At 40.8% G+C, this 25,179-nt stretch overlaps 2 protein-coding genes and 1 long non-coding RNA gene across 11 annotated transcripts in view; 1 reads left to right on the forward strand and 2 right to left on the reverse strand.

The window, feature by feature from the left end:
• LOC135508976 (2-oxoadipate dehydrogenase complex component E1-like) overlaps nucleotides 1-8,246 on the reverse strand; it is a 38,630-nt gene extending 30,384 nt beyond the window's left edge. The window contains exons 1-2 of the mRNA XM_064929231.1: nucleotides 7,962-8,246; nucleotides 1,116-1,268 (exon numbers count right to left, since the gene is read on the reverse strand). Coding sequence (XP_064785303.1) covers nucleotides 1,116-1,268; nucleotides 7,962-8,148 — 340 coding nt within the window. The 5' untranslated portion in view covers nucleotides 8,149-8,246. The remainder of the gene's footprint in view (nucleotides 1-1,115; nucleotides 1,269-7,961) is intronic.
• A 105-nt stretch (nucleotides 8,247-8,351) lies between these two features.
• On the forward strand, nucleotides 8,352-13,255 carry LOC135508979 (uncharacterized). Its single transcript, XR_010450883.1, has 4 exons — nucleotides 8,352-8,731; nucleotides 12,153-12,233; nucleotides 12,756-12,877; nucleotides 12,965-13,255. It is a non-coding gene; the product is annotated as an uncharacterized LOC135508979 (long non-coding RNA).
• A 1,188-nt stretch (nucleotides 13,256-14,443) lies between these two features.
• The window catches only part of LOC135508977 (CUGBP Elav-like family member 2), a 59,166-nt gene continuing 48,430 nt past the window's right edge, over nucleotides 14,444-25,179 (reverse strand). For 3 of the 9 annotated variants that reach the window (XR_010450875.1, XR_010450881.1, XR_010450882.1), the window contains exons 8-14: nucleotides 23,569-23,683; nucleotides 22,953-23,078; nucleotides 22,227-22,385; nucleotides 21,425-21,601; nucleotides 20,324-20,467; nucleotides 19,883-20,061; nucleotides 14,444-19,017 (exon numbers count right to left, since the gene is read on the reverse strand). Coding sequence is in view for 1 of the 9 variants with exons in the window: in XM_064929232.1 (XP_064785304.1) it covers nucleotides 19,934-20,061; nucleotides 20,324-20,467; nucleotides 21,425-21,601; nucleotides 22,227-22,385; nucleotides 22,953-23,078; nucleotides 23,569-23,683 (849 nt within the window). In the remaining 8 variants the exon portion in view is untranslated. Of the gene's footprint in view, nucleotides 20,062-20,323; nucleotides 20,468-21,424; nucleotides 21,602-22,226; nucleotides 22,386-22,952; nucleotides 23,079-23,568; nucleotides 23,684-25,179 lie in introns of all 9 variants that reach the window. The other 6 variants (XR_010450880.1, XR_010450879.1, XR_010450876.1 and 3 more) reach the window with 6 other exon arrangements.

Raw genomic sequence — 25,179 nt, forward strand, 5'->3', positions numbered from 1 at the left:
AGTGGTCTGTTATTTAGAAGTGATTCTGTAAGTGATAACCAACGAGGGGCTCCAGAGGCTTTGATCTCAGCTATGAAGTCAAGAAGGGGTCTGTTGTGAGGGTCACAGAGCGTTCTCTGGAAAATAATCAACAACGTGGATGGTGTGCTTCTCGACGTGCTAGCTGGCGGAGTCGAACTAATCTTCTACATTGTATTATTTTCCAAAGAACGCATTGAGTCCCGAGTTCATTATCCTTTTTTATACCATGGCTATAATTTAACAAATGTACCGCTAGAAATGTGTTCGTTTGAAAATAGACATTTTCAAGATCCACTGAAGTACCTAGCAAGTTTACTAGATAGCTACTTTAGTAACTACACAAATAGACTTGATAGTTTAGCTAATCAATCCATCAGTCCTATCACAGATAGATCAATGACAGTTTAGTTATAAACATCTTTGGGTCCTAGCTTGCTATTATGAAAATCTAATTCAACAATGACAATGTTTTTAACTCAACCTTTGCTTTCAAAAGCAGCTCAAACATAGAACATGTAAGAATGAACTATAGCCGTTGAATTATACTGTGCTGAGGATATACCTTGTGCATTATAGGGAAATAATGCACACTCTAGAATGCCCTTCAAACCAATCAGAAATTAGTCATCAACAATGCCATGGTATAAACTGTAAAAACGGAGGTATGAGATATTATTATTGACTGTCACTGAAAATGCTTCATCCCAGGCGACACCATGCAGAGAGCCTGCGTTAAGTTGACGTGTTATCGTTAAATTGAAGTGCTGCGAGCCAGTTCCAGGTGCTTCCCATTTAATTGGTATGGTTGGTTTAGCGTTCAACTGTAACGTATGGTTGGTTTAGCAATTCAAATGTTTGGTGATGGGTTTAACATTGACCTCTCGATAAGGCTTCCCTACTACCTACACTACAGTATAACTACCTAGTAGTATCTAGCTAGTAGCCTAGTAGTAGTAGGAAGATACTAGAAAACAATGCTATGCATCATCAATGTGAAGTGTATTTATTGATAAATTGATTTAAATCAATGACGTTTTCTCCCTTTAGAAACGTATTTAATGAAGAAGTCAATAGACCACATAGACATAGCCTACCTGATGTGTTAAGGGGTCCTTGTACAGCTCCAATCAACATGTTGATCTCTGGCACACTGTCCTCCACTGGGTCATTGGGCAGTAGAGGGTTAATTTTAGCAGCCCTGTGTCCATGTGCTCGGTAAGCCTCCACCAGGCGTGCTAGCCCATGGTCTGTGTAAACAGAGGAGGGTAAATCCATTTTGATTTGAATGAAACCTTCCATACATATTTGCCCATTGTAGAAGTGTTCACAAAGTGACCCTTTGGACCTGAATGGCAAAACATTCAAGAGATACAGCTGCTCAAAGTTGACCTATTTGGCTTATCCCACCATAGCATGAGACATCCATGTCTTCAACACTGGAACAGTTAAACAGCGATCTTCGTGGTACTAATTTTATAGAATGGGAATATCTGTTGTTTTAAATGATACTGTCAATCATCCTTAGGAAACCTATTGTAATCACAGAAATATAGATAACAGAATAGACATGACCATTTAAGTTGGCATTCAACAGTGGGTGGACCAGCGATCGTGTTTGTGGTAGTAATTACAAGTTAACATTTTAATTTAAAAGGTGCACCAGCCAGCCTAAATTGCAGTGGTCTGAAGGGATAGGTCCATTCAGGGGTCAGGGGTGGGCAAACTTTCTGGCTCGCGGGCCACATCGGGATTTTGAAATACAACGGAGGGGCCACATTTTTTTTGGGGGGGGGGGGTCAATAATTTGTTAAAATTAATTTGGCCTCCCGAGTAGTGCAGCGGTCTAAGGCACTGCATCGCAGTGCTTGAGGTGTTACTACAGACCTGGGTTCGATTGCAGGCTGTGTCACAGCTGGCAGGTACAGTCGCCCACATGGCTCCATGTGAACTACAATTCCAACGCTGTGTTTTAACGTCTATAATCATCGCTTTCATAATGGTTTTCAAAACGTATGCCAATATCAGCAAAAAAAAATTATTTCAAATTAAAAAAAATATATACTTACTCTAGCAGTTTTGCAAAGATCCACAAGCTGTGTACGTGCCCATTTGACAAACTACACTTGTTTAAATCAAAAGGGATACTGTCAAAAAGTGATTTAATTCATATGGATTTACCCAGGGACAAAGACTGTTCCAAAACAACAGCCTTTTTAATGTAAACACATGGGAATGGAGGGGGGGGTAGGGGGGTATCCATAGTCTATGACAAGCATTAGACAAATGTCCAGTTAAATGCTAATCAAAGCAAGTAGTAAAAGCGTAGCTGTGATACGTAGTGACAACATTAACGACAACACGGCATCTGTTCTGCAATAACAATAGGTGAATGAATACAGTGCCATGAAAACTTATTTGCCCCCTTTCTGATTTTTCCAGATTTTTTTTTTAGACTGAATTTGAACAGATCTTCAATCAAAATCTAATAAATCTGATAAAGTGAACCTGAGTTTACAAATTTAAAAAAAAAGTATATACTTATTTTATTAACAAAAGTTATGCAACACCCATTTCCCCTTGTGTGCAAAAACTAATTGCCTCCTTACACTCAATAACTGGTTGTGACACCATTAGCTGCAATGACTGCAACCAAACGCTTCCCGTAGTTGTTGATCAGTCTCTCACATTGCGGTGGAGGAATTGTAGCCTGCTCCTGCATCCAGAACTGCTTTAACTCAGCAACATTTGTGGGTTTTCAACCATAAATGTATGAGGTAGGAAATACCTGTCTTAGGGGGGTTTCAAGCACGAACTAATCATTTTAAGTCCTGCCACAACATCTCAATTGGGATTAGGTCTGGACTTTGACTAGGCCATTCAAAACTTAAAATGTGTTGCTTTTTAGCCATTTTCATAATTGTGTGTTTTGGGTCATTGTCTTGCTGCATGACCCAGCTGCACTTCAGCTCACAGACAGATGGCCTGACATTCTCCTGTAGAATTCTCTGATACAGAGCAGAATTCATGGTTCCTTCTGTACAGGAAAGTCGTCCAGGTCGTGAAGCAGCAAAGCACCTCCAAACCATCACAGTACCATCACCATCCTTGACCGTTGGTATGAGGTTCTTACTGTGGAATGCAGGGTTTGGTTTTCGCCAGGCATAAATGGGACCCATGTCATCCAAAATGTTTACTCAAGTTTGCCAAAAAGCACCTGGATGATCATCAAGACTCTTGGAAGAATGTTCTATGGACAGATGATTCAAAAGTGTAACTTTTTGAACGACATGGGTCCCATTATGCCTGGCGAAAACCAAACACTTGGTTGATAACTTTTTTTGGTGGAAGAAAGCGGGTTAGGGTCTCGTGGCTCACTGTACCCAGTCAACATGCTAGGCTCGGATCTATTCTGTTTGAGATTCAGGGGACGAGTCATCTGGGGGCTTCATGCAGGCCGAGCTCTTCCCGAGTCAAACCCCTTCCCCTTTCCACATTTTGTTACGTTACAACCTTATTCTAAAATGGATTAAATACGTTTTTTCCCTCATCAATCTACACACAATACCCCATAATGATAAAGCAAAAACAGGTTTTTAGAAATGTTTAGAAATGTATTAAAAAGAAATAAACCAATTTACATAAGTATTGCCCAGCGTTGTTCGGGTTAGGGAAAACACCTGTCTATATAAGGTCCCACAGTTGACAGTGCATGTCAGAGCAAAAACCAAGCCATGAGGTCGAAGGAATTGTTCGTAGCACTCCGAGACAGGACTGTGTCAAGGCACAAATTTCTGCAGCATTGAAGGTCCCCAAGAACATACTGGGCTCCATCATTCTTAAATGGAAGAAGTTTGAAACCACCAATACTCTTCCTGGAGCTGGCCCACCGACCAAACTGAGCAATCGGGGGCGTAGGGCCTTGGTCAGGGAGGTGACCAAAAACCCGATGGTCACTCTGACAGAGCTCTAGAGTTCCTCAATGGAGATGGGAGAACGTTCCAGAATGACAACCATCTCTGCAGCACTCCACCAATCAGGACTTCATGGTAGAGTGGCCAGACAGAAGCCACTCTTGAGTAAAAGGCACATGACAGCCCACTTGGAGTTTGGCAGAAGTTACCTAAAGGACTCTCAGACCATGAGAAACAAGATTCTCTGGTCTGATGAAACCAAGATTGAACTCTTTGGCCTGAATGCCAAGCGTCACGTCTGGAGGAAACCTGGCACCATCCCTAAGGTGAAGCATTGTGGTGGCAGCATCATGCTGTTGTGATGTTTTTCAGCTTCAGGGACTGGGATACTTGTCAGGATCGAGGGAAAGATGAACGGAGAGAGGGAAAGATGAAGTACAGAGAGATCCTTGATGAAAACCTGCTCCAGGGTGCTCAGGACCTCAGACGGAGTCAAAGGTTCACCTTCCAGCAGGACAACGACCCTAAGCACACAGCCAAGACAGCACAGGAGTGGCTTCGGGCAAAGTCTCTGAATGTCCTTGAGTGGCCCAGCCAGAGCCCCAATTTGAAACCGATCAAACATCTCTGAAGAAACCTGAAAATAGCTGTGCAGAGACCCTCCCCATCCAACCTGACAGAGCTTGAGAGGATCTGCAGAGAAGAATGGGAGAATCTCCAAATACAGGTGTGCCAAGCTTGTAGCTTCAAAGCCAAGAAGACAAGAGGCTGTAATCGCTGCCAAAGGTGCTTCAACAAAGTACTGAGTAAAGGGTCTGAATACTTATGTTAATGGGATATTCAGTTTAGTTTTTTTACTAAACTTGCAAGAATTAGAGGTCGACCGATCATGATTTTTCGACGTTGATGCTGATTATTGGAGGACCAAAGAAAGCCGATACCGATAAAAAAAATAAAATAAAAAAAAATCGGCCGATTTGTTTTATTTATTTATTTGTAATAATGACAATTACAACAATACTGGATGAAAACTTATTTTAACTTAATATACTACATCAATAATAATAAATTTAGCCTCAAATAAATACTGAAACATGTTCAATTTGGTTTAAATAATGCAAAAACAAGTAAACGTGCAATATGTGCCATGTAAAAAAGCTAACGTTTAAGTTCCTTGCTCAGAACATGAGAACATATTTATTTATTTATTTCACCTTAATTTAACCAGGTAGGCAAGTTGAGAACAAGTTCTCATTTACAAATGCGACCTGGCAATATGAAAGCTTGTGGTTCCTTTTAACATGAGACGTCAATATTCCAAGGTAAGACGTTTTAGGTTGTAGTTAATATAGTATTTATTGGACTATTTCTCTCTATACCATTTTGTATTCCATATACCGTTGACTATTGGATGTTCTTATTGGCACATTAGTATTGCCAGTGTAACAGTATAGCTTCAGTCCCTCTCCTCGCTCCTACCTGGGCTCGAACCAGGAAGACATCGACAACAGCCACCCTCGAAGCAGCGTTACCCATGCAGAACAAGGGGAACAACTACTCCAAGTCTCAGAGCGAGTGACGTTTGAAGCGCTATTAGCGTGCACCCCGCTAACTAGCTAGCCATTTCTCTTTGGTTACGCCAGCCTAATCTCAGGAGTTGATAGGCTTGAAATCATAAACGGCGCAATGCTTGAAGCACAACAAAGAGCTGCTGGCAAAACGCACGAAAGTGCTGTTTGAATGAATGCTTACGAGCCTGCTGGTGCCTACCATCGCTCAGTCAGGCTGCTCTATCAAATATCAAATCATAGACTTAATACGAGCCTTTGGTCATTGATATGGTCGAATCCGGAAACTATCATCTCGAAAACAAAACATTTATTATTATCGCATATACCCTGACTCTGCGTGCAATGAACGCAAGAGAAGTGACACAATTTCACCTGGTTAATATTGCCTGCTAACCTGCATTTCTTTTAGCTAAATATGCAGGTTTAAAAATGTATACTTCTGGGTATTGATTTTAAGAAAGGCTGTTTATGGTTAGGTACACATTGGAGCAACGAGTCCTTCTTCCGCAAATGCGCACCACATCGATTATATGCAACGCAGGACAAGCTAGATAAACTAGTAATATCATCAACCATGTGTAGTTAACTAGTGATTATGATTGATGATTCTTTTTAATAAGATAAGTTTAATGCTAGCTAGCAACTTACCTTGTTTTCTTACTGCATTCGCGTAACAGGCAGGCTCCTCGTGGAGTGCAATGAGAGGCAGGTGGTTAGAGCGTTGGACTAGTTAACTGTAAGGTTGCAAGATTGGCTCCCCCGAGCTGACAAGGTAAAAATCTGTCGTTCTGCCCCTGAACGAGGCAGTTAACCCACCGTTCCTAGGCCGTCATTGAAAATAAGAACGTGTTCTTAACTGACTTGCCTAGTTAAACAAAGGTGTAATTTGTTTAGGATTTTTTTTTTTTTTATTATTATTTTTTAAATCGGCCAAATCGGTGTCCAAAAATTCAGATTTCCGATTGTTATGAAAACTTGAAATAGGCCCTAATTAATCGGCCATTCGGATTAATCGGTCAACCTCTAGCAAGAATGTATACAAATCTGTTTTTGCTTTGTCATTATGGGTTATTGTGTGTTCCAATATGGAAGTGTTTCTTGATTCATCAGAGATCCTTGTATTTTTGTGTATTTTGTAGTTGACAAAACATTTAGCCTATCCCTGTTCCCCCTCAACACGCATCCTAACGTTACACCCCTCAACTGCCTTTGTCAATTCAAGAGGACCACTAGGCTCCAGATCTGACCCATCACACCACTCTTCAAGAGGACCACTAGGCTCCAGACCTGACCCATCACACCACTCTTCAAGAGGACCACTAGGCTCCAGATCTGACCCATCACACCACTCTTCAACAGGAACACTAGGCTCCAGATCTGACCCATCACACCACTCTTCAACAGGAACACTAGGCTCCAGACAGATCTGAACCATCACACCACTCTTCAAGAGGACCGCTCGGCTCCAGACATATCTGACCCCTCACACCACTTTTCAAGAGGACCACTAGGCTCCAGATCTGACCCATCATACCACTCTTCAAGAGGACCGCTCGGCTCCAGACAGACCTGACCCATCACACCACTCTTCAAGAGGACCACTAGGCTCCAGACAGATCTGACCCATCACACCACTCTTCAAGAGGACCGCTCGGCTCCAGACAGATCTGACCCATCACACCACTCTTCAAGAGGACCGCTCGGCTCCAGACAGATCTGACCCATCACACCACTCTTCAAGAGGACCACTAGGCTCCAGATCTGACCCATCACACCACTCTTCAACAGGACCACTAGGCTCCAGATCTGACCCATCACACCACTCTTCAAGAGGACCACTACGCTCCAGATCTCCTTCTGTGCTCAAAGGTCCTTGATGAGGATCCACCCCCAATCACACCACTCTTATTAATCATTAATAAATATAGAACATTTGAACTTGATATACTCTGTGTCCCAGTATTTCTATGCATGTAATGTGTGTGGTTGAATTATGAAACATTACTGTATGCAGATGTCCAAAATGTTTGATGTAGATTTGTTTCTGCCACTGCTGGATCTATTTTAAATGTAAGAATACGTTGTAGATTTAAACTTGAATGGGTTACTATAGAAATAAATAGAAATGTAATTAACAATATTTTCAATATCGAACTTTATACTCTGCAATACTGTATACAGTAGGTAATACGCTGTAGTCAGGTAGTCATTACCAGGTTATGATGAGGTCTTAACTATGACCAGTAGGCTACATAATATAGCACATAATATACAGGTCACAATTATGACGCAATTGGTAATATGGTGGTCAGAAAAACACGTAATTCGGGTCAGTAAAAAGTCGGGGGATAAAAACAGTTTGCGACCAGAATAAGACGTCATACGGATGTCTTTTCAACCTGGTTTTGCCCACTGGTAATGTTGTCCAACATGTCCATTATCTGGAAAAACTACTGACCTCGATTGAGTGCAGTGATATACGAGACAGGGTCACTGTGCAACTTCGAGTCCCCCTGGCTTTGTTTGGGCCGGTGACCGTAGACTCCTTTCCGGGTATGATACAGACAACCGACGACAGGTCGAGCGACACTGAGAGGTACTCTGCAGACGCGATGCAAGTTTTTCAGGAATAGTATCGCTGACATGATTTTAAATGAATAAAATAAGTTTAAAACGACGTAGCTAGTTAATCTAGACGGTTACACACACGACAGAGCAGCAGCCACACTGCTGTGATAGATAGGAGGTGGCACCATACTTCAAGCTGATTGGTTGAGCCGACGGCGTGTTTCGCGGAAGCGCAGAGGTTATATAGTTTAATATTGAATCAACTAAGGTGCATGTGTAGCCAGCCTGTTGAATCAGATTGTAATGTACTTTCACGTTTATATCACGTATGATTGACGGTCCAGATGATTATGCGCAACATGTGCCTCCATCAAACACGCACTGTTGGGTTTGGCCTCGTAAGCCTTCCTCATTTTGCCCGAGGCCACCACAGAGTGGTGAGGAGGAGTCTACCGTGTATTGATGACATCGACTTCACCATTCATTTTCTTTAATTCAGGTTCACGCAAACATTGTTTTAAACGTTGTTTTACTATTGACAGTTACAGCTGACTTCGGGTTTGTATATAGATTCGCTCTCCTTCAATAAAAGTACATCAGATGTGTAATGTACGTACATGTTCTCACCTGGACTGCCTGAGGGTGACGTTGTACTAATTAGTAAGTGTTCATCTCTACTGGTACTTGACTCATGACATCAGATAAACATTGTTATTTTAACCGTATCCCTGCCTCATTGTGCAATGTATTATTGCATGGTGTCGGAAGTAAAACAACATTTGAGCAAAATTCAGCCTATGTTTCTGGATTCAAACTCTCCAATTTTTCCCTCTGGGATCAGAGTAGTTGGCGGTATCATTTGCTCTATGTTTCGTAATGTTGAGCTTTCCTTAGTAATTACTTTTTAAATGTAAGAATATGTTTCATATTTAAACTTTCATCGCCAGTGGCATCTCAGAAAACCAGACAAGGGCCTGTAGCACTAAAATAAAAACTTGAAAAGGAACTTAACCACAAGGAAAAGATGGATGTCATTGTCAAGCAGACTGAGCCTAGTGAATGGCTAAACAGCTTGGGGACAATCGTGAAGCCAAACACAATACGGGTATGCATGAAACCACAAGATCTAAACAAAGCCATCAAGAGAGAACGTAATCCTTTACGTACCATTGAAGAGGTAGTTGCTGAAATTCCTAACGCCAAGGTATTTTCAGTTGATGCAAAGCAAGGACGTTCTGCACGTTCAATACACCGTTTTGGAGGTATTCCTTCAAGAGATTGTTGTTCGGAATCACGTCCGCTCCAGAGGTTTTTTCCAAAGGTGCTTCGCAGAGCATTTGAAAGGCCTGGAAGGTGTCTTAAACTCATGGATGGCATTATTGTCTGGGGTGATGACACAGAGCAACACCACCGGAGACAGACAGCTACTAGACAGACTGAGGAGCATCAATTTGAAACTGAATAAGGGCAAGTGCAAAATCAGAATGACAGAAATCACCTACACTGGAAGTGTTATGAAAATGTCACGCCAGGGTAAGCCTACACGAAACACAGCCCTCATGTTAAGTGTTTCTAAAACTCCCTATGGGAAAAATTAATGGTGGAAAAACTATTGGAACTATTTCCCTGTTTGACCGTTGGTTTTATGGGTATTACACCTCCACTGTGGGGCTCTATAGGGAAATGAATGGAATGCCGAAAATAAGATCTGTGTTAAACACAGGCTTAGGAGACCGTATACGTTTTGTTATACGTCTGTCAGATAATCTTCATCAGCTGACCTCACTTTTTGTGAATTTTGAATAATTTATGTAATCAGAAAAAAACACAAATGCTTCATAATTCATAAAGGTCATGTTAACTGACTGATATTATCTCATAGAACACAATTTATGAGATCTCCAAAGCCTGTATTAACCTCAGACCTTATGTTCGGCTTTTATCCCAAAATCCTATTCTTTCCGCATTCATTTTCCCAATAGGAATAGCTGAACGACCTGGAGGTAACTCATTTCCGGTTATTAGAACTACAAGCTGGCGAACTCTATTGAATTCTCCTCCTTCTCAAAACTCATTGGATGAGAAGTTCAGAGACGCCGGACCTCTGGTTTTCTCATCCAATGGGTTTAGATAAGGAGGCGAGGATGCGAGGAGTCTGCAATTGAGATTATCCCACAGACATGCACTCAGACCCAAATACACATTGCAGGATCTGACTTGATGGAGTAAAGCTATGACCGGAAGTTACTTGTCGTAGCAGGTTAGGCGAGCATTGTAACTAACCATATCCTTAACATTAACCTAAGTCTCCTCCTAACCTGCTACGTTAATTTGCCTAACCTATATTATTAAGGGGGGGGGGGGCAGCAGGAGAAAGAATGTTTATTATGGGAAGGGGGTGGAGGCTATTCAGCAGCCTGATGGTCTGTGGGAAGAAACATTTATTGGCCAGTATTTTCTGATGATCTTATTGGTCTTCCTGAGACACCTGGTGGTGGTGTCCTGTAGGACAGGCAGTGTGCACAAATGGCGCGTTCGGCTGCACGTATTAGCCTTCAGTAATTTATTCAGCACCCTGAGGTTGACGAGTCGCTGTCGTGGCTTCACTACGGTGTCCGTGTGGTTAGACCATTTCAGCTTTTCTGAGACGTGTACGCCGAGGAATTTGAAGTTATTGACTGTCTCCACCGCGGCCAGGTTGATAAGGATGGTGGCGTGTCCAGCTGGGATTCTCCTGAATTCCACAATCAGCTCCTTTGTTTTGCTAACGTTGAGGGAGAGGTTGAGGTTGTTCTTGATAACTCAAGTAGATATTTGCTACTTTTTATTTGAATGAAAAACACATACATATATATGAGTTGTGGTTTTGTAGGTGATCAGAGATGAGGGAACTGTGTTAGAAACAGTTCTTATTCATTACTATATCCTTATGATTCATCCATCAATTTATACTGTATATTAACTGGTTACACTTGTCAACAATAGATGGTGACAGTGTATTTGTCTCGTTTAACCTAGTCTGTAGCTGAGTTGAGCTATGGTTATTACCATTTTGAATCTCTCTTAACTTCCCTGTAGGCGATGATTGGTCAAATGCAGAGCTAGGACGAGTAGGCCTAGTCTATAAGGTATTTCCATATTTAAAATATAATTAAAGCGAAAGGAAATTCTGATCACAAATACATAGGGTAGCCTACATACATAATATCTTTCTGCAGTCCCCTATATAGGTTTTCTTCGAGGTAAGAGCTTCTAATCTTTGTCAAGTATGTCAATATCTGATCTAATAGGCATAGCATAACATATTTATTGGCATATGGTAGCCTAATCTTTGAGTAAAAGGGAAAACATAATTTAGGCCTACTTGTATGAGTTTTGTGACACACCGCGAGCTCGTAGTCTAACTGGCCGCCAACGCAATTCGGAAAAATCATAATAATACAAACCCGGGGAACTGGGGTAAAGCAACGTTTTTTTCCCAACTAAAAAGTAGGCCTAACTACAGACTAATTATTGTAGGCTATAAATTATTAAACACCAATCATATATATTGATTTTATTCAGTTAAATTATTCAATTCAGTTGCGTCCCATTCCGTAGGTTCTAAAACACCCACAAGGTGTCCATCTCTCTGTCTCAGGTCCAGCATGGATACATTGAGAGATTAATACGTTTCTGACAGATGTCCTGTCAGCGGACCCCAGTCACATCCTTCAGCATGTAGACGAGCAGAAACTGGTGACTTTACACGAATACAGGAAGCTGCAAATAAATCTTCAGTTAATCAGCCCCGGCAGATTCTATCATCTGTTTGCTGGATACACACACCAGTAAGGATGGTGAGATCTGTAGTAAATTCCTGGCCCTGCTCCAGCAGCCAGACAGAACACCTTTCCCCAGACTGAAGAAAAGCAAACGTTTGAGGTGTAATGCACTTCTTTTATATCATGTTGCAGGTCTATTAAAAAAAAAAAAATTGTGATTCAACTTCTGTTTTTGTATGTATGTTGATTGTTGTCTATGCTGCACAAATAATTTCTTAATTGGAACATAATACAGTTTTCTAATCTAATGACAACAGCGACATCGCTCCCGCACCCAGCGACCCCATACACTGTCCCAACCTCTTCCTCCACAGTCCACACCCCAGGTCCAACCACAGGTACAACCATTTTAAAGCATACATTTCCATACTTGTTTGCACATACAGATTGAATCATGAACTATGTATGCTGTTAGTAGAATTGTACCTAAAAATGTCTGACACCATTTTTTGCCCTTGGAAGCCCCAATGAATAGACACCATTATCATTGAGGACAACTTTGGAAACAAGTGTTTTAATGTTTCAGTGCTATCCTCTGCAAATACACTGCACACCTTGCTGTATGATTTTAAACTAAATAAAATTCATGTAAAATTTGTAAAGGGTTACACATCAAGTAACAAAATGTAAACTAGAGGACCCTTATTGGCCATTGACTAGAGTGAATCTATTGTACAGAACAGCCATAAGAATTGAGGCACAACTTTACAATATATGGTATCTGGGGGGGGGGGGGGGGGGAATTACATGGTTATATTATTGTTCTTGTTAGGTTCAAACCTTCCAAAGACGATCAGCTGGGGGGGGGGGGGACTATGAGAAAAAATCCACAGCTTGTGGATACATCTGTGGCGTTTCAGAGTTGAAGACGGGGGACCAGGGACAATGCTTTCAAGCAGTTCCACAGCAAGCGGACAGGCCGATGGACATTCTCATTTTGTAACCAGAGCAACGAAGACATTTTTCAGGAGCCAAGAAGGAGGTAAATCAAACAGTGTAATAAGCTTGATCGTGTCTGGTTTATAATGCTGGTGTAATATTGACTGTCTTTATTCATCTCTTTTTCCAGGTCTTCAGTTAAGCTGAAGGGAATCTCATTTGAGAAACTTGGCATAAACAAGTGCAAAGATGGCATAAAGTTCACAAACAAATCCAAATGGACTTTCATGAAAGGCAAAAAGACCACAGAAGGAAGCCACTGCTGAGCAAATATAACAAATATTTTTAATTAAAAGATGTTTGACCTACTATGTCATTTTTAATTAATGTTAGACCTATGTCAGAACACGCTCTCACTGACAGTGTGTGGAGTTCAATGTCCTGACCAAAGGGAATTAATGAATTGCCTAGCCTACATTATGCAAATACGTTTTTTATTTGAAGTAGCCATTGGGACGGCAGTGTAGCCTAGTGGTTAGAGCGTTGGACTAGTAACTGAAAGGTTGCAAGTTCAAATCCCCGAGCTGACAAGGTACAAAAATCTGTCGCTCTACCCCTGAACAGGCAGTTAACCCACTGTTCCTAGGCCGTCATTGAAAATAAGAATTTGTTCTTAACTGACTTGCCTAGTTAAAATTTAAAAAAACATTTTTTTTACAAAGAGCTGACAGCAATCAGCATATCTAACCACTTACAGTAGGACTACTGCAGCTCACAGGAAATTGAGTAGCTATAGATTGACTGTATTAGCCTACAGTTTGTGAAATAACTATTCCAACAAACATAGCATGTAGCCTAGTGCCATCTACACATTGCATTGGGCAAAACCAGTGTTTTACCATTCATTATTATTTTATTATTATTATATAACTGTTATTTCGCTTCTTAATGTTTACTTAGTAGCCAGTTCCACCACAAAGCAGCTAATTTACATTCATGATACTATATAACCTATTAGTAAAACAAACACAATCAGAATGTAATAAAAGTTTAGAAATGTGTACTTTTAGACATTAACCCCATTTGGTCCCATTTTTGGGGGGGGCCCTGTGAAATGGCCACTTCAGTGCAGTCATGATCTACAATAACTTGTTTTAAAATAGTCATGTGGTCATCAGGGGTACACAACACAGGCCTGCCTCTGGGTCTTTCTGAGCATAGTCCAAAGGCGTAAACACAATAGCCTTGTACCCTTTGCCCACACACTATTGGACATCAGTGGTTCAATGCCCTCTGTTTTAAGTACTACTGAATAGAGGTTCTTGCAGTTCAGTAGTTTGTAAACATCTTGAATACCAAGATATTTGGTGGCATCCTCAGACGATGGGAGTACTTCACTCGCAGGGCTTCTTTTTGAACAAAAACAGAACACACAATCACTTACGGCCCCACAAATATGTTATGTCCATAGGCTACTGTATATTAGTAATAATATAGCAGTAAACTCAAATGATTAAAAAAAAACTGCAAATGCTTAGAAACAAAATAAATAAGCAAAGAGAAGGACAATGGAAAGAAACAAGTTAGGAAAACAGACACTGAGGAGTTTGTAAATGGTGTCACGTCACTGGACAGGCACTGGGACTACACAACACACAGACACATTGAATATTAGGGAAAAATGGTTTAATTTTGGAGACAGAGGCAAAGAAACACACCACACATGAACGAACATTTACCAAATAAAACATTGACTGATTTCCAACTACACACCACTGCTTCTATGGGAAATTGAAATATCTACCAACAGGTAAAAGGAAAAAGCCCAGAAACTAAACAAATATTAAACTAAGACATTTATCTATCCATACAAGTTGTCTATAATAAGCCCAGATGGTCATTTATAATAACCATGTGGACAGAGCACAGCACTAACATGAAACTGACCACGATTTTAGAGGATCCCCACCCCCCCCCACCCCCAATATAGAAACAATAACGAAGTGAGGAACATGTAGAAAGCAAGGTAATTAAATCAAAATTAAGGTTATTTATTTAAGACAAAAAAGAAAAAACTTATTATCAGAAATGTTATCACTGACAACCACCAAGAAGCCAAACTCAAGACTAGCACATTCAAGGCGAGGGCCTTAGAGAGGACAGACATTTTTTTTTCCAATATATATTTTTTTCTTTAATTATTTCCAATATAAAAAAAGCTTCACTGGTACAAAATACATATGCACAACCAGTATTGTAGAAATTGGAAAGAGCCAGTTTGTCATTTTTCCCCCCCATTTTTTTTTTCTTCAAATCCCACCCAAATTTCAAAAGTTTAATTAAAAACAAAATCACTACTGTAAATGTTTTACAGATCAACATGAAGATGGACCGCGACTTTGGCTTTTCTCAAGACAACAAACATCTATCAAATAATTTATGTGGAGAAGAACATGAAGTCCTATCAATTATTAAATCATCAGATAAGAAGAAAAAAAAAGGTACAGAAAAAAAAGGACAGCGATTTTTTGACCATGACAATATCTAAGCGATGCAAAGCTACCACACTTTGTCAAACAGCACTTCAGAGTATGAGAATAGAAAAAACGGTGACCAGTGATAGAGATACTGAGAAAAGTCCCAAGGGGCACCCTATTCCTTGCATAGTGCACTACTTTTGACCAGATTAAATGGGCCCTGGTCAAAAGTAGTGCACTACGCAGGGAATAGGGTGACATTTGGAATTAGTCCTAAAAAAAAAATGGTTGTGACGGAAGCCCCCGAAGTGAGAGTTTCTAGTTCCTATACCCTGACCCATGTGTGATTTATATTGTGCTTATATTTCAACATTTACGGTAACACTTTACAATACAGTTGTATAACTACCCATTATAATCAATTAAAATATTTACTAACATTTGTTAACAGTTTGTTGTAGCCTACATACCAAATTGTTTAACAAAACTGTTATATAGTCAATATTAATAATGCGACACTACCCAGGTTTTGGTTAACGTGAAAAGGATTACTATTCTATAAATCAATAAATCAAAATCAATATACAGTAACTTTACCATTTGACCCGACAACTAGGCATTCATATTATAGCAATACATTGTCTGACTGTACCGCAAAGCACTCAACTTTGTCCACTCACTAACAGGATGATTTGTCTTAAAAAAAAAAAAGAAAACAAAAGTTTGGGTTGTTCAATGTATGATAATATTCACAAATTACTTGCCAATGTGTTAAAATTCAGTACAATCACGTACCAGTTCAAGCAATAACATCACAAAGTGGGAAACACATCAGCGAGTGATTTAGCCAAAAATGACACACTGGTATGTATATTATAAGAAAAGCAAACTGAGCGTTCCTAACTGCAGTAATCTCTAGTCCCTAAACCATGGCCTAATAGCATCTGTGTAGGCAGTTTCTAGATATATGGCACTGAGTGTTGTATATTGGGATAGAAAAACTCACTGCAAAAAGCACATTCCCCATCTTATTCAACATAAAATGTTTATTAGTGGTACCTTGGTAGTTCTGGGAAGTGCCACCAACCCATGCTTAAAAAAAAAAAAAGATTTGCAAAAAAGAAAAGAAAAAAGAAGTTTACATTGTCTCCAATATTTCTGCTTATAAACAGACAAAACCAAATCGCTACCATTCAACAACAAACACTTCAAAACTTCTCAAGTGCTGCTAGAACTTTCAATCTAAAAAAACAACAACAAACTGGTGCCATCTTGGGTGATTTGCAAGTTTTAAAAAAACTTTAAAAAAAAAAAAATGAACCAAAACTGAAAAATGCATTGTGTGGCTTGTTAATCCCAAGTCTGTTGTGAAAAGGACACCGTAGGCAGTGCTTGGCATCTTCCACACAGAGCTGAATCTCAAACACGAAGGACCCTGAGTTGACCCTTGTTTAGCGCCTTCTGGGTCACATTCATAAAGCGCCGTAGAGTAGGTGTGCCAATTTAGGATCAGCTTTAGAGTTTGTATCATATAATGAATAAGATTACATGAACAGGTGGAACCTGATCCTAGACGCTTTGTGAATATGGGACCAGGTACGCATATTTTTGGGGGAACCTTTCTTTGGGGCGGAGAACAACATTGCGGGGGCGGGGGGCTGGAGGTAACTGATTTGCTCTGTCCCATCATCTCTGCAGTACAACTAACAGAAAGTAGGCTGGTCCATTATCAACCCAATAAAGACACTTCTGTTCCGAGTAGTAAACTTTATGCCGAAACATGGAATGCTTGTGTAAAACCAACACTTTTGGTGTGTGGGGGGGTAGGTTCAACAGTGTTAACACAGATTCTGTGTGGCTGGTTAAAATGAAAGGAATTTTCTATTTTCTTTTTTTAAATGTTGGATTTCAACTATCTTATCACCAACAAATACGTTGTGTGTGTGTGTGTGTGTGTGTGTGTGTGTGTGTGTGATCTAATAAAAATTTCCCTGTGTGATTTCACGTTCAGGGGCTCCCAGTGTTCTTACTGTCACAGAACAAAGTGTGTGTTGAGAAATTGGGCACTCACATGAAAGCATATCGTAAGAAAGTTCAAGATAAAAAATAAAATAAAACTGCGAGTTTGACACATGGGCACTTTAAACAAAAACACCCCGTCTGTCTTCTGTGGTAACAGACATTATCTTGCAATATGAGGCATCCATAAGCAAAAACATCCATTTATGAAATCATCAACAAGAAATTCAAACAAAATCTCAAGACCATAAGAATTTAACACTAAATTTAAACTATTTTCTGTTAATGTAGGAAAAAACAAATTTAGTCATATATATTCCCCAAGATGAGACAATGACAATCTACTTAACTGAAAAAAAGTTGCAGAGGTTAAAAATAGCAAATAACCCAGAAAGGAATTCTGACAACACGTGCAAGTATCAATTACATCACCGCTAGTAACGAGTTTTTTTTTTTGAAAGGCTGTGTTGTTGACCCCCCCCCCCAACCCATTTAAAAACATATACACTTAGACCCTAGATGACGTTACAACATAATCTACAAAAAGAACCCCAAAGTTAACCTGGGTTTCTGTTTTACTTAGCTTTAAACTTCTATAGATTCAATGGTATAAAATATAGGTAATCTAAGTGTGCATTTAAACCACAGATTGTCTATTTGTGAATCATTTCTAAAAAAAGTTCAGACTCGTAGTAGGTAGTAATTTCCCCTAGTAGTCAAGAGCAAATCTACCTCCGTTGTGCCGTCAAATATTTTTGAAAAAAATTATAAAACAAAAATAGGCAAATACACATAATCATTAAATGAAAGCAAAGAGTCTTTTTTTATATATTTTTTTAACAGCCTTGGTGACAATTGAAAATGTGAAAAACCTAACAGAGCACTGAGGGGCAATTCTGGTTGATATTCAGACTAGTTTTTATAAGTGTTGCGAGTCGAGTGGTCTTAGGATGCGGTCTAAAATGGTACCCTGTTCCCTACATAGTGCACTAATTTTGACTAGAGCTCAAGGCCCGGGTAAAAAGTAGTGAATTTACATAGGAGACGGGGGTGCCATTTTGGACACAGCATTATTTTGTTGTTTCAGAAGCAGACATATTGCTAATGGCACAAAGTAGCACATCGCTGTGCTAGTCCCTGTATTCAAACTTTCAAGTGAACTTTATACTGAGAGAAGAGGTAAAAAAAAAAGAAACAAGCAACAGAAACAAGCAAATTACAAAACAAAAATAACAATCCCACAGGCTTTTAAAACAAGTTTTTTTTTTTTTTTTTTTTGCGCATATGCAGAAAATGTACAAAAACAAAGTATTTCTTAAATGAAATGAGCTCAGGTAAGATTTCACATTGATTTTGCTTGACTGACCTCCCCTCACATTTTATACAGGAACAAAGAAAAAAACAAAGTTGCATGCAAAAAAACAGCTGTGTTTCCAAAATGGCAGCCTCTTCCCTATATAGTGCAGTAACCTGCACTGGTCAAAAAGGCTCTGGGCAGAAACAGTGCACCATATAGGGAGCAGGGTGCCATTTTGGATACACCCAATCATGTTGAGCTAAGGTCAAATGTCATAGGTCAAAGGTCAGCGGGGTGTGTGCCCAGGTAGCCTATTGGTCAGGCGAGCTTTAGAGACAATGGTGGGAGGATGAGGAGGAGTAGCCGGGAGGAAGAGGAGTTTGGAGTCGGTTTTCAACACCATGAGGACATGCTAGGCTAACGATGAGCAAACAGGCATGAAGATTTGTTCTAAAAAAAGGGAAGAAAAAACACGGAGAGAGATGTAGAGAGGAGAGAGAAAGAGAGGAGAGAAAGAGAAGTTAGACAGAGCCACAGCACAATAGCTTTCAACCATGAGGCACAATCAACCAACTGCCAGTCACCACACATAACTGCAAATCAGGAACAAGCTTTCCCCACAGAACAATACAGGTTTGACACAGGAAATGACATCACTAGATGTATGGTAGACTAAGACATACACTGATCCATCTCCAACCAGTCAGTCCCTTTAGGGAAGACTTTGACAGATGGATGGAATGATTGGAAGAAGTTGAGAGATAGAGGAGAGCAGAGGTAGCCCCAGCAGCTTGACATGGATTAGATTGAGAAAGAGAGAGAAAAAGATGGAAGCAGAGAGAGAACATAAAAGGGAGCTTCACATACAGATCAATGCGACAGAATGAAGACCAAGAGCTTTGACAGTAACAAGCGTGTCTGATCCTTAGTCGACCTGTATTTAAAAAAAATACTACTTTGTAGAGGTAATGAAGTGGTATGGAAATAATTAAATCTGATGCTCCCTCTTATAGCAGTCGACACAGAGGACCCCCTTGAACATTGGCTCCATTGATAGCTATAAATAAATCTTTTTTTTTTTTTTAAACTTAAAAATGACATGAAACTGTAAGGAATGGATGGTGTACTAAACGCGTAGAGAGAAGATCGTAACTTAAGAGAATAATAAAAATCGACGACGCAAGTGGTGAGAGTTGGTGTGACACCAACAGCACCTTTCAGCCACACCCCAGTGAAACAAGTCTCTGCTGTGTTGATCGGATGGCCTCGGCTCTAGTCGTGGGTTGGTTAGCTGGTTGGGCAGACTTAGACTTACCCTAGCAGTGCTAACACAGAGCCAGGGGGAAGGCCCCTGCCCTGGGTACGATCAGTAGGGTTTGCTGTCATTCTTGGAGCGCTTCAGCTGCACCTTGAGCCTCTTCATGCCGATCTGGAAGCCATTCATGGCCTGGATGGCGGCCTGCGCCGACACTGGATTGTCGTAGCTGACGAACCCTGAGGAATGGATGAAGGAAAGATAAATACTAGATTGACGTAGCTGACGAACCCTGAGGAATGGAGAATACTAGTAAACGGCCATTAAAAAAAAAAAGTTATTTCATATATAACCAACGATGCAAAAAGCAAGTTGGCGAGAGAGAAGTTTGTGGTAAGCCATAAAACATTGATCTACGCATTTTAGAATTGGAGCAACAAATTATTTTACGATGACCATCTCCTTGCTCATGTTTAGGGGGTAGAAGACGATCATACGTACCGAAGCACTTGCTCAGATTGGTCTGTTTGTCAATGAAGACTTTGGCAGAGACAACGTTTCCGAAAGGCATGAACATCTGAAGGACATCCTGGTCTCCAAACTCCTGGGGCAGGTGATAGATGAACAGGTTAGCCCCCTCGGGACCTGTGGGAAGAGATGGAAAGAGAGATGTGAGAAAGGTAGACTAAGGTCAACGGAAGAAACATTTTTACAGATCAAGGAACACCAACGTGGCCTTCAGACCGACCTGGGTTCAAAACAGTATTTAAAATCTTTCCAATACTCAAGCTGTGCTTGATTGTGCTCGCTTGAGACAATGGAATAGTCCCAAAAATGCAAAGCCTGCCCATCTGCCAATCAAGGGTTCCCTGGTAAAATCTCCCATCCGTACAAATCTAGGATCAGCTTCCCGTCCCCCAATCCTAACTGTAACCATTATTGGGGGGAAAAGCAAAACTGACCCAAGATTAAAGTTTAGGGGTTAACTTACAATATTGTGGCAGTCTCAAGCAACTTCTCAAAGTATTTGAAAGAAAGACAATACTACCGGAACTCAGGTGTGCTTACTGTGACTGGATTGACTCACCCTCCCTCTGGCTCCTGGCTAAAGGATCAAGGAAGTAAAGGATGCACTTTATATTTTAGAAAGAGGCCGATAATTTTGTGGTACTCAGTAAACATGTGACACTGTGCCCTATGGCTAATCAATTATTTTCATTAAAACATCATACACATTTTAGATAGGTGCCCAGCGCATATGGGCTTACATGACCCTCGGACACACACACACACACGTGTGATCATAACGGGTAACTGGTGTGTACATTTAAAAAGGGATCCCAATGGAAATAAGTAATTGACTTTGTTATGGTATTACAAACGTGTCTGTAATACCAGTACAAAAGACCAAAAGACAGTATGAAAATGTAAGTACTCACTACTTATAAGTCACTCTGGATAACAATGTCTGCTAAATGACCACAATGTAAACATTTTTTTATCATATCCAATAACCTCAATCAACCATATGGGCTGACAAGAGACTAGTTGACACACAGGATCAAAACAATATTGGTATTTGGTGTGTGGCCTGAGACCCACCCTCCTTCTGGCTCCCGCCGGCTGCACCCTGCAGCAGGGACTGGCTGTAGAGGGAAGGCAGGGCGGAAGCAGTGTACTGCTGCATCCCGGAGTAAGCCTGGGTCAGGGCATCCATGGAGCTCGCTCCAGAGCCATTAGCCATCGAGGCCCCCAGGCCCCCATTCATAGCAGCCATACCTAACACAGTAGACGGAAACATAGAATTTATTTGACAATTCAAAAAAAATATAGCTTACATCCACGCAAGTGAATACAACAGCCAGGGAGGCTTCAACACCTACAGTCCTCTCTACCGTACAGTAGGGCCGGAACGATACCAGTATCGTGATAACCTTTACTATCGTGGCAAGGAAACAAAACACGAAGCAGATTTCACTTCTTTAGATAAAAAGCCCTAATGTTGGAAACAAACATCATTATGTTGTCATCCAGTCACATGCATTTATTTTCCAAGCTAATAGAACAGTAAGTTTTTTTTTTTTTTTAAAGGACCAAAAAGAGTGGTCTGCTTCATGTTTTCCATGGGGAAAATAATTGTGCAATACCGGTATGGTCCGGGGCCTACCATACATGTAGTCATACATTTCAGATTAATCAGGACTAGTGGTTCCCAGACACGAGCCTAGTCCTGGACCATTTAAGGAGATTCTACAAAGCCAGGACCAAGCAATCTGTGTCCATGAAACCAACCAGATACCTGAAGAACATCAACAGAATGAAGGTATGATTTGAAAGATAGAAAACAAAAGGGTTGAAGAAAAAGGTAGTAAAGTCTTTGTTTGTTTTTTTGTGCGGTACTCACTGAGGGCATACTCACCGCTGACCCCCCCAGTGAGGGCGTTGAGGTTGTTGAGGCCCATGGAGGCGCCCGTCAGACCGCCGCCAAGGCCCTGGGTCAGGCCCAGAGAGGCCAGGGTGTTCATGGCTGCACCCGCGCTAGAACCTGCAGTCTGGCCTGCTGCTGGGAAGAGATCACCAGTAGGTAAACAGAGACTCACTCACTACACAAACTAAATCGTTCAACTCAACCGATTAACTCATAGTCGTAAATAAATTAAAGATAACAAAAAGCAAATAAACTACTGCGTATAGCAGGGCTCCTCAATAGGCAAGCCTGGTGATTTTATTTGGGTCGGACAATTTTTATTTTATTATAATTTTCATTGTCGGACAGAAGACTAATTATCACCAGGAAATCAGCTTAAAGTTATTTTATTTGAGGAAATCAGTTGAAGTACTCACGCATAACTAGAGGCATATCTGATCGTATCCCAATGTAATGAAGGTTGGAAATTATTCTGTTTTTGTCAAATACTATATCCGTTTGGGATCGACGTGTACAAATTATTTATCACTACGTTACGGCCCCCCGACCATCCGCTGGAGGATAGAACCCAGGCAAGACGAAGAGACTTGTAGCTGTAATCTTTTTGGGGGGGGGGGTCTGGCGACTTTTGAAAATGACAAAAGTCACGAGAGAAAGGGCTTGAACCTGGATGTAAAGAGGAAAGTGGTGTACCATATTTACCTGAGTTATAGAGATTACCTAAAGCGCCGTTGGCTGACAGGGTGTTGGTAGAGCCGCCTGAGTTTTGGGCTGCAGAGGCAGCAGCTGCTAATGTGGCCAGGTTCTGCAGCTGCAGCTGGTTCACACCTGGAAGAGGAGGCAGAGCGGGTAAGTTCATTATTAACATCGTCATTATAAAAAGTAATATTGTCATGATCAGCTAACATGGGAGGAGAGAACGGCTATACCTCGATAAATATAACTAAGAACAGATTCCTATTTGCAATGACAACCGAGAGGGGGAAATGGAGCTACATCAGCTGTCCTTATGGGAGACCAGAAGAGCGGAATCATCAGCTTACAGAAGATGGCAACAACAAGCAGACTTCATATTATTGACATATAACAGGAAAATAAGTGACCCTAGCACACTGCCTTGAGGTACTCCAAAGGTTTTTGATATTCAACCCTTTAAGTTCGTCCCCCAGCAGACTTATGTAAGGGTAATGTGATGTCAGTGGTTGTGAAACTATGTGGGAGTGAAGAGTCAGAAGGTTATTTACATAAACAGTTGTCTGTTTCTTCAAGTGGGTTGGAGTTATGGGGGGGACATGAACAGGGACAGTGAGTGACTCACCTCCAAGTCTCTGCATGCCACCAAAACTACTCTGGTTACCAAAACTCTGGTTACCAAAAGTACTCTGGTTGCCAAAAGTACTCTGGTTGCTGGTAGCCGTCGCCTGTTGGAGCAACTGTAAAACAAAGCGAATGAAAGTTCTAGAACAATAGAGCAAAGGAGAGAATTGTGCACTTTCTCAATTAGTTCAGGCTTTGTGATTCCTCGCGTCCTCTCTCCTCAAAACTCACTGGAGGAGAAGGTCCGAGAGGGCCCCCGGATCTTCTCCTCAAATACGGTTTAAGAAATAAGGCTAGGAGAGATGACAAGAACCCGAGGAAAAACAAAATGAGAAGGAGTCCATTACATCAATGCCATGCTTTCCAACAATGATAAAATGTGTGTATATTTATTAAAAAGTATGTTGATGGTTTACAGTTACTGTCAGGTATTGTGGCCTCTCAGGTTAACCTTTTTGGGATAGGGGGAGGCATTTTCACTTTTGGATGAATAGTGAACTGCCTCCGACTCTGTCCCAGATGCTAATATATGCATATTATTAGTAGTATTAGATAGAAAACTCTGAAGTTTCTAAAACTGTTGAATGATGTCTGTGTATAACAGAACTCATATGGCAGGCGAAAACCTGAGAAAAATCCAACCAGGAAGTGGGAAATCTGAGGCTTGTAGTTTTTCAACTCAGCTCCCATTGAAGATATAGGGTGATATTAGTTATGTCGCTTCCCAAGGATTCCATTAGATGTCAACAGTATTTAGAACCTGTTTTGAGGATTCGACTCTAAAGGAGGGGATCATAAGGGCTCTTTCACAGCCTCGGTTCGGCAGAGTGCCACAGCCTCGGTTCGGCAGAGTGCCACAGCCTCGGTCTGGCAGAGTGCCACAGCCTCAGTCTGGCGCGCTCACGTGAAAGGCAGCTACGTTCCACTTCATTTGGAATTGTCCGGTTGGAACATTAATGAAGTTTTATGTTAAAAACATACTAAAGATTGATTCCATACATAGGTTGGCATGTTTCTACGTGAACTTTTTGAACTTTTCGTCCGACGTTCGACATGACCTGAACACGCTTTTGGATTTGTTTACCAAACGCCCTAACAAAAGAAGACATTTAGACATAACGGATGGACATTATCGAACAAATCAAAACATTTATGGTGGAACTGGAATTCCTGGGAGTGCATTCTGATGAAGATCAAAGGTAAGTGAATATTTAAAATGCTATTTCTGAGTAATGTTGACTACCCAATATGGCAGGTATCTTTTCGGCTGCTTTGTTGTCTGAATGCTGTACTCAGATTATTGCATGGTTTGCTTTTCCGTAAAGTTTGTTTATATTTTTTTATCTGACACAGCGGTTGCATTAACCTCTTGATGCTATGGGGGCGCTATTTCATTTTTGGATAAAAAGACGTGCCCGTTTTAAGCGCAATATTTTGTCACAAAAAGATGCTCGACTATGCATATAATTGATAGCTTTGGAAAGAAAACTCTGGCGTTTCCAGAACTGCAAAGATATTCTCTGTGCGTGCCCTAGAACAGGAGCTACAGGCAAAACCAAGATGAAACGGCATCCAGGAAATCAGCAGGATTTTTGAGGCTCCGTTTTCCATT

Source organism: Oncorhynchus masou, chromosome 22, assembly GCF_036934945.1.
Source record: "Oncorhynchus masou masou isolate Uvic2021 chromosome 22, UVic_Omas_1.1, whole genome shotgun sequence".
In the NCBI taxonomy this organism is placed as follows: domain Eukaryota; kingdom Metazoa; phylum Chordata; class Actinopteri; order Salmoniformes; family Salmonidae; genus Oncorhynchus; species Oncorhynchus masou.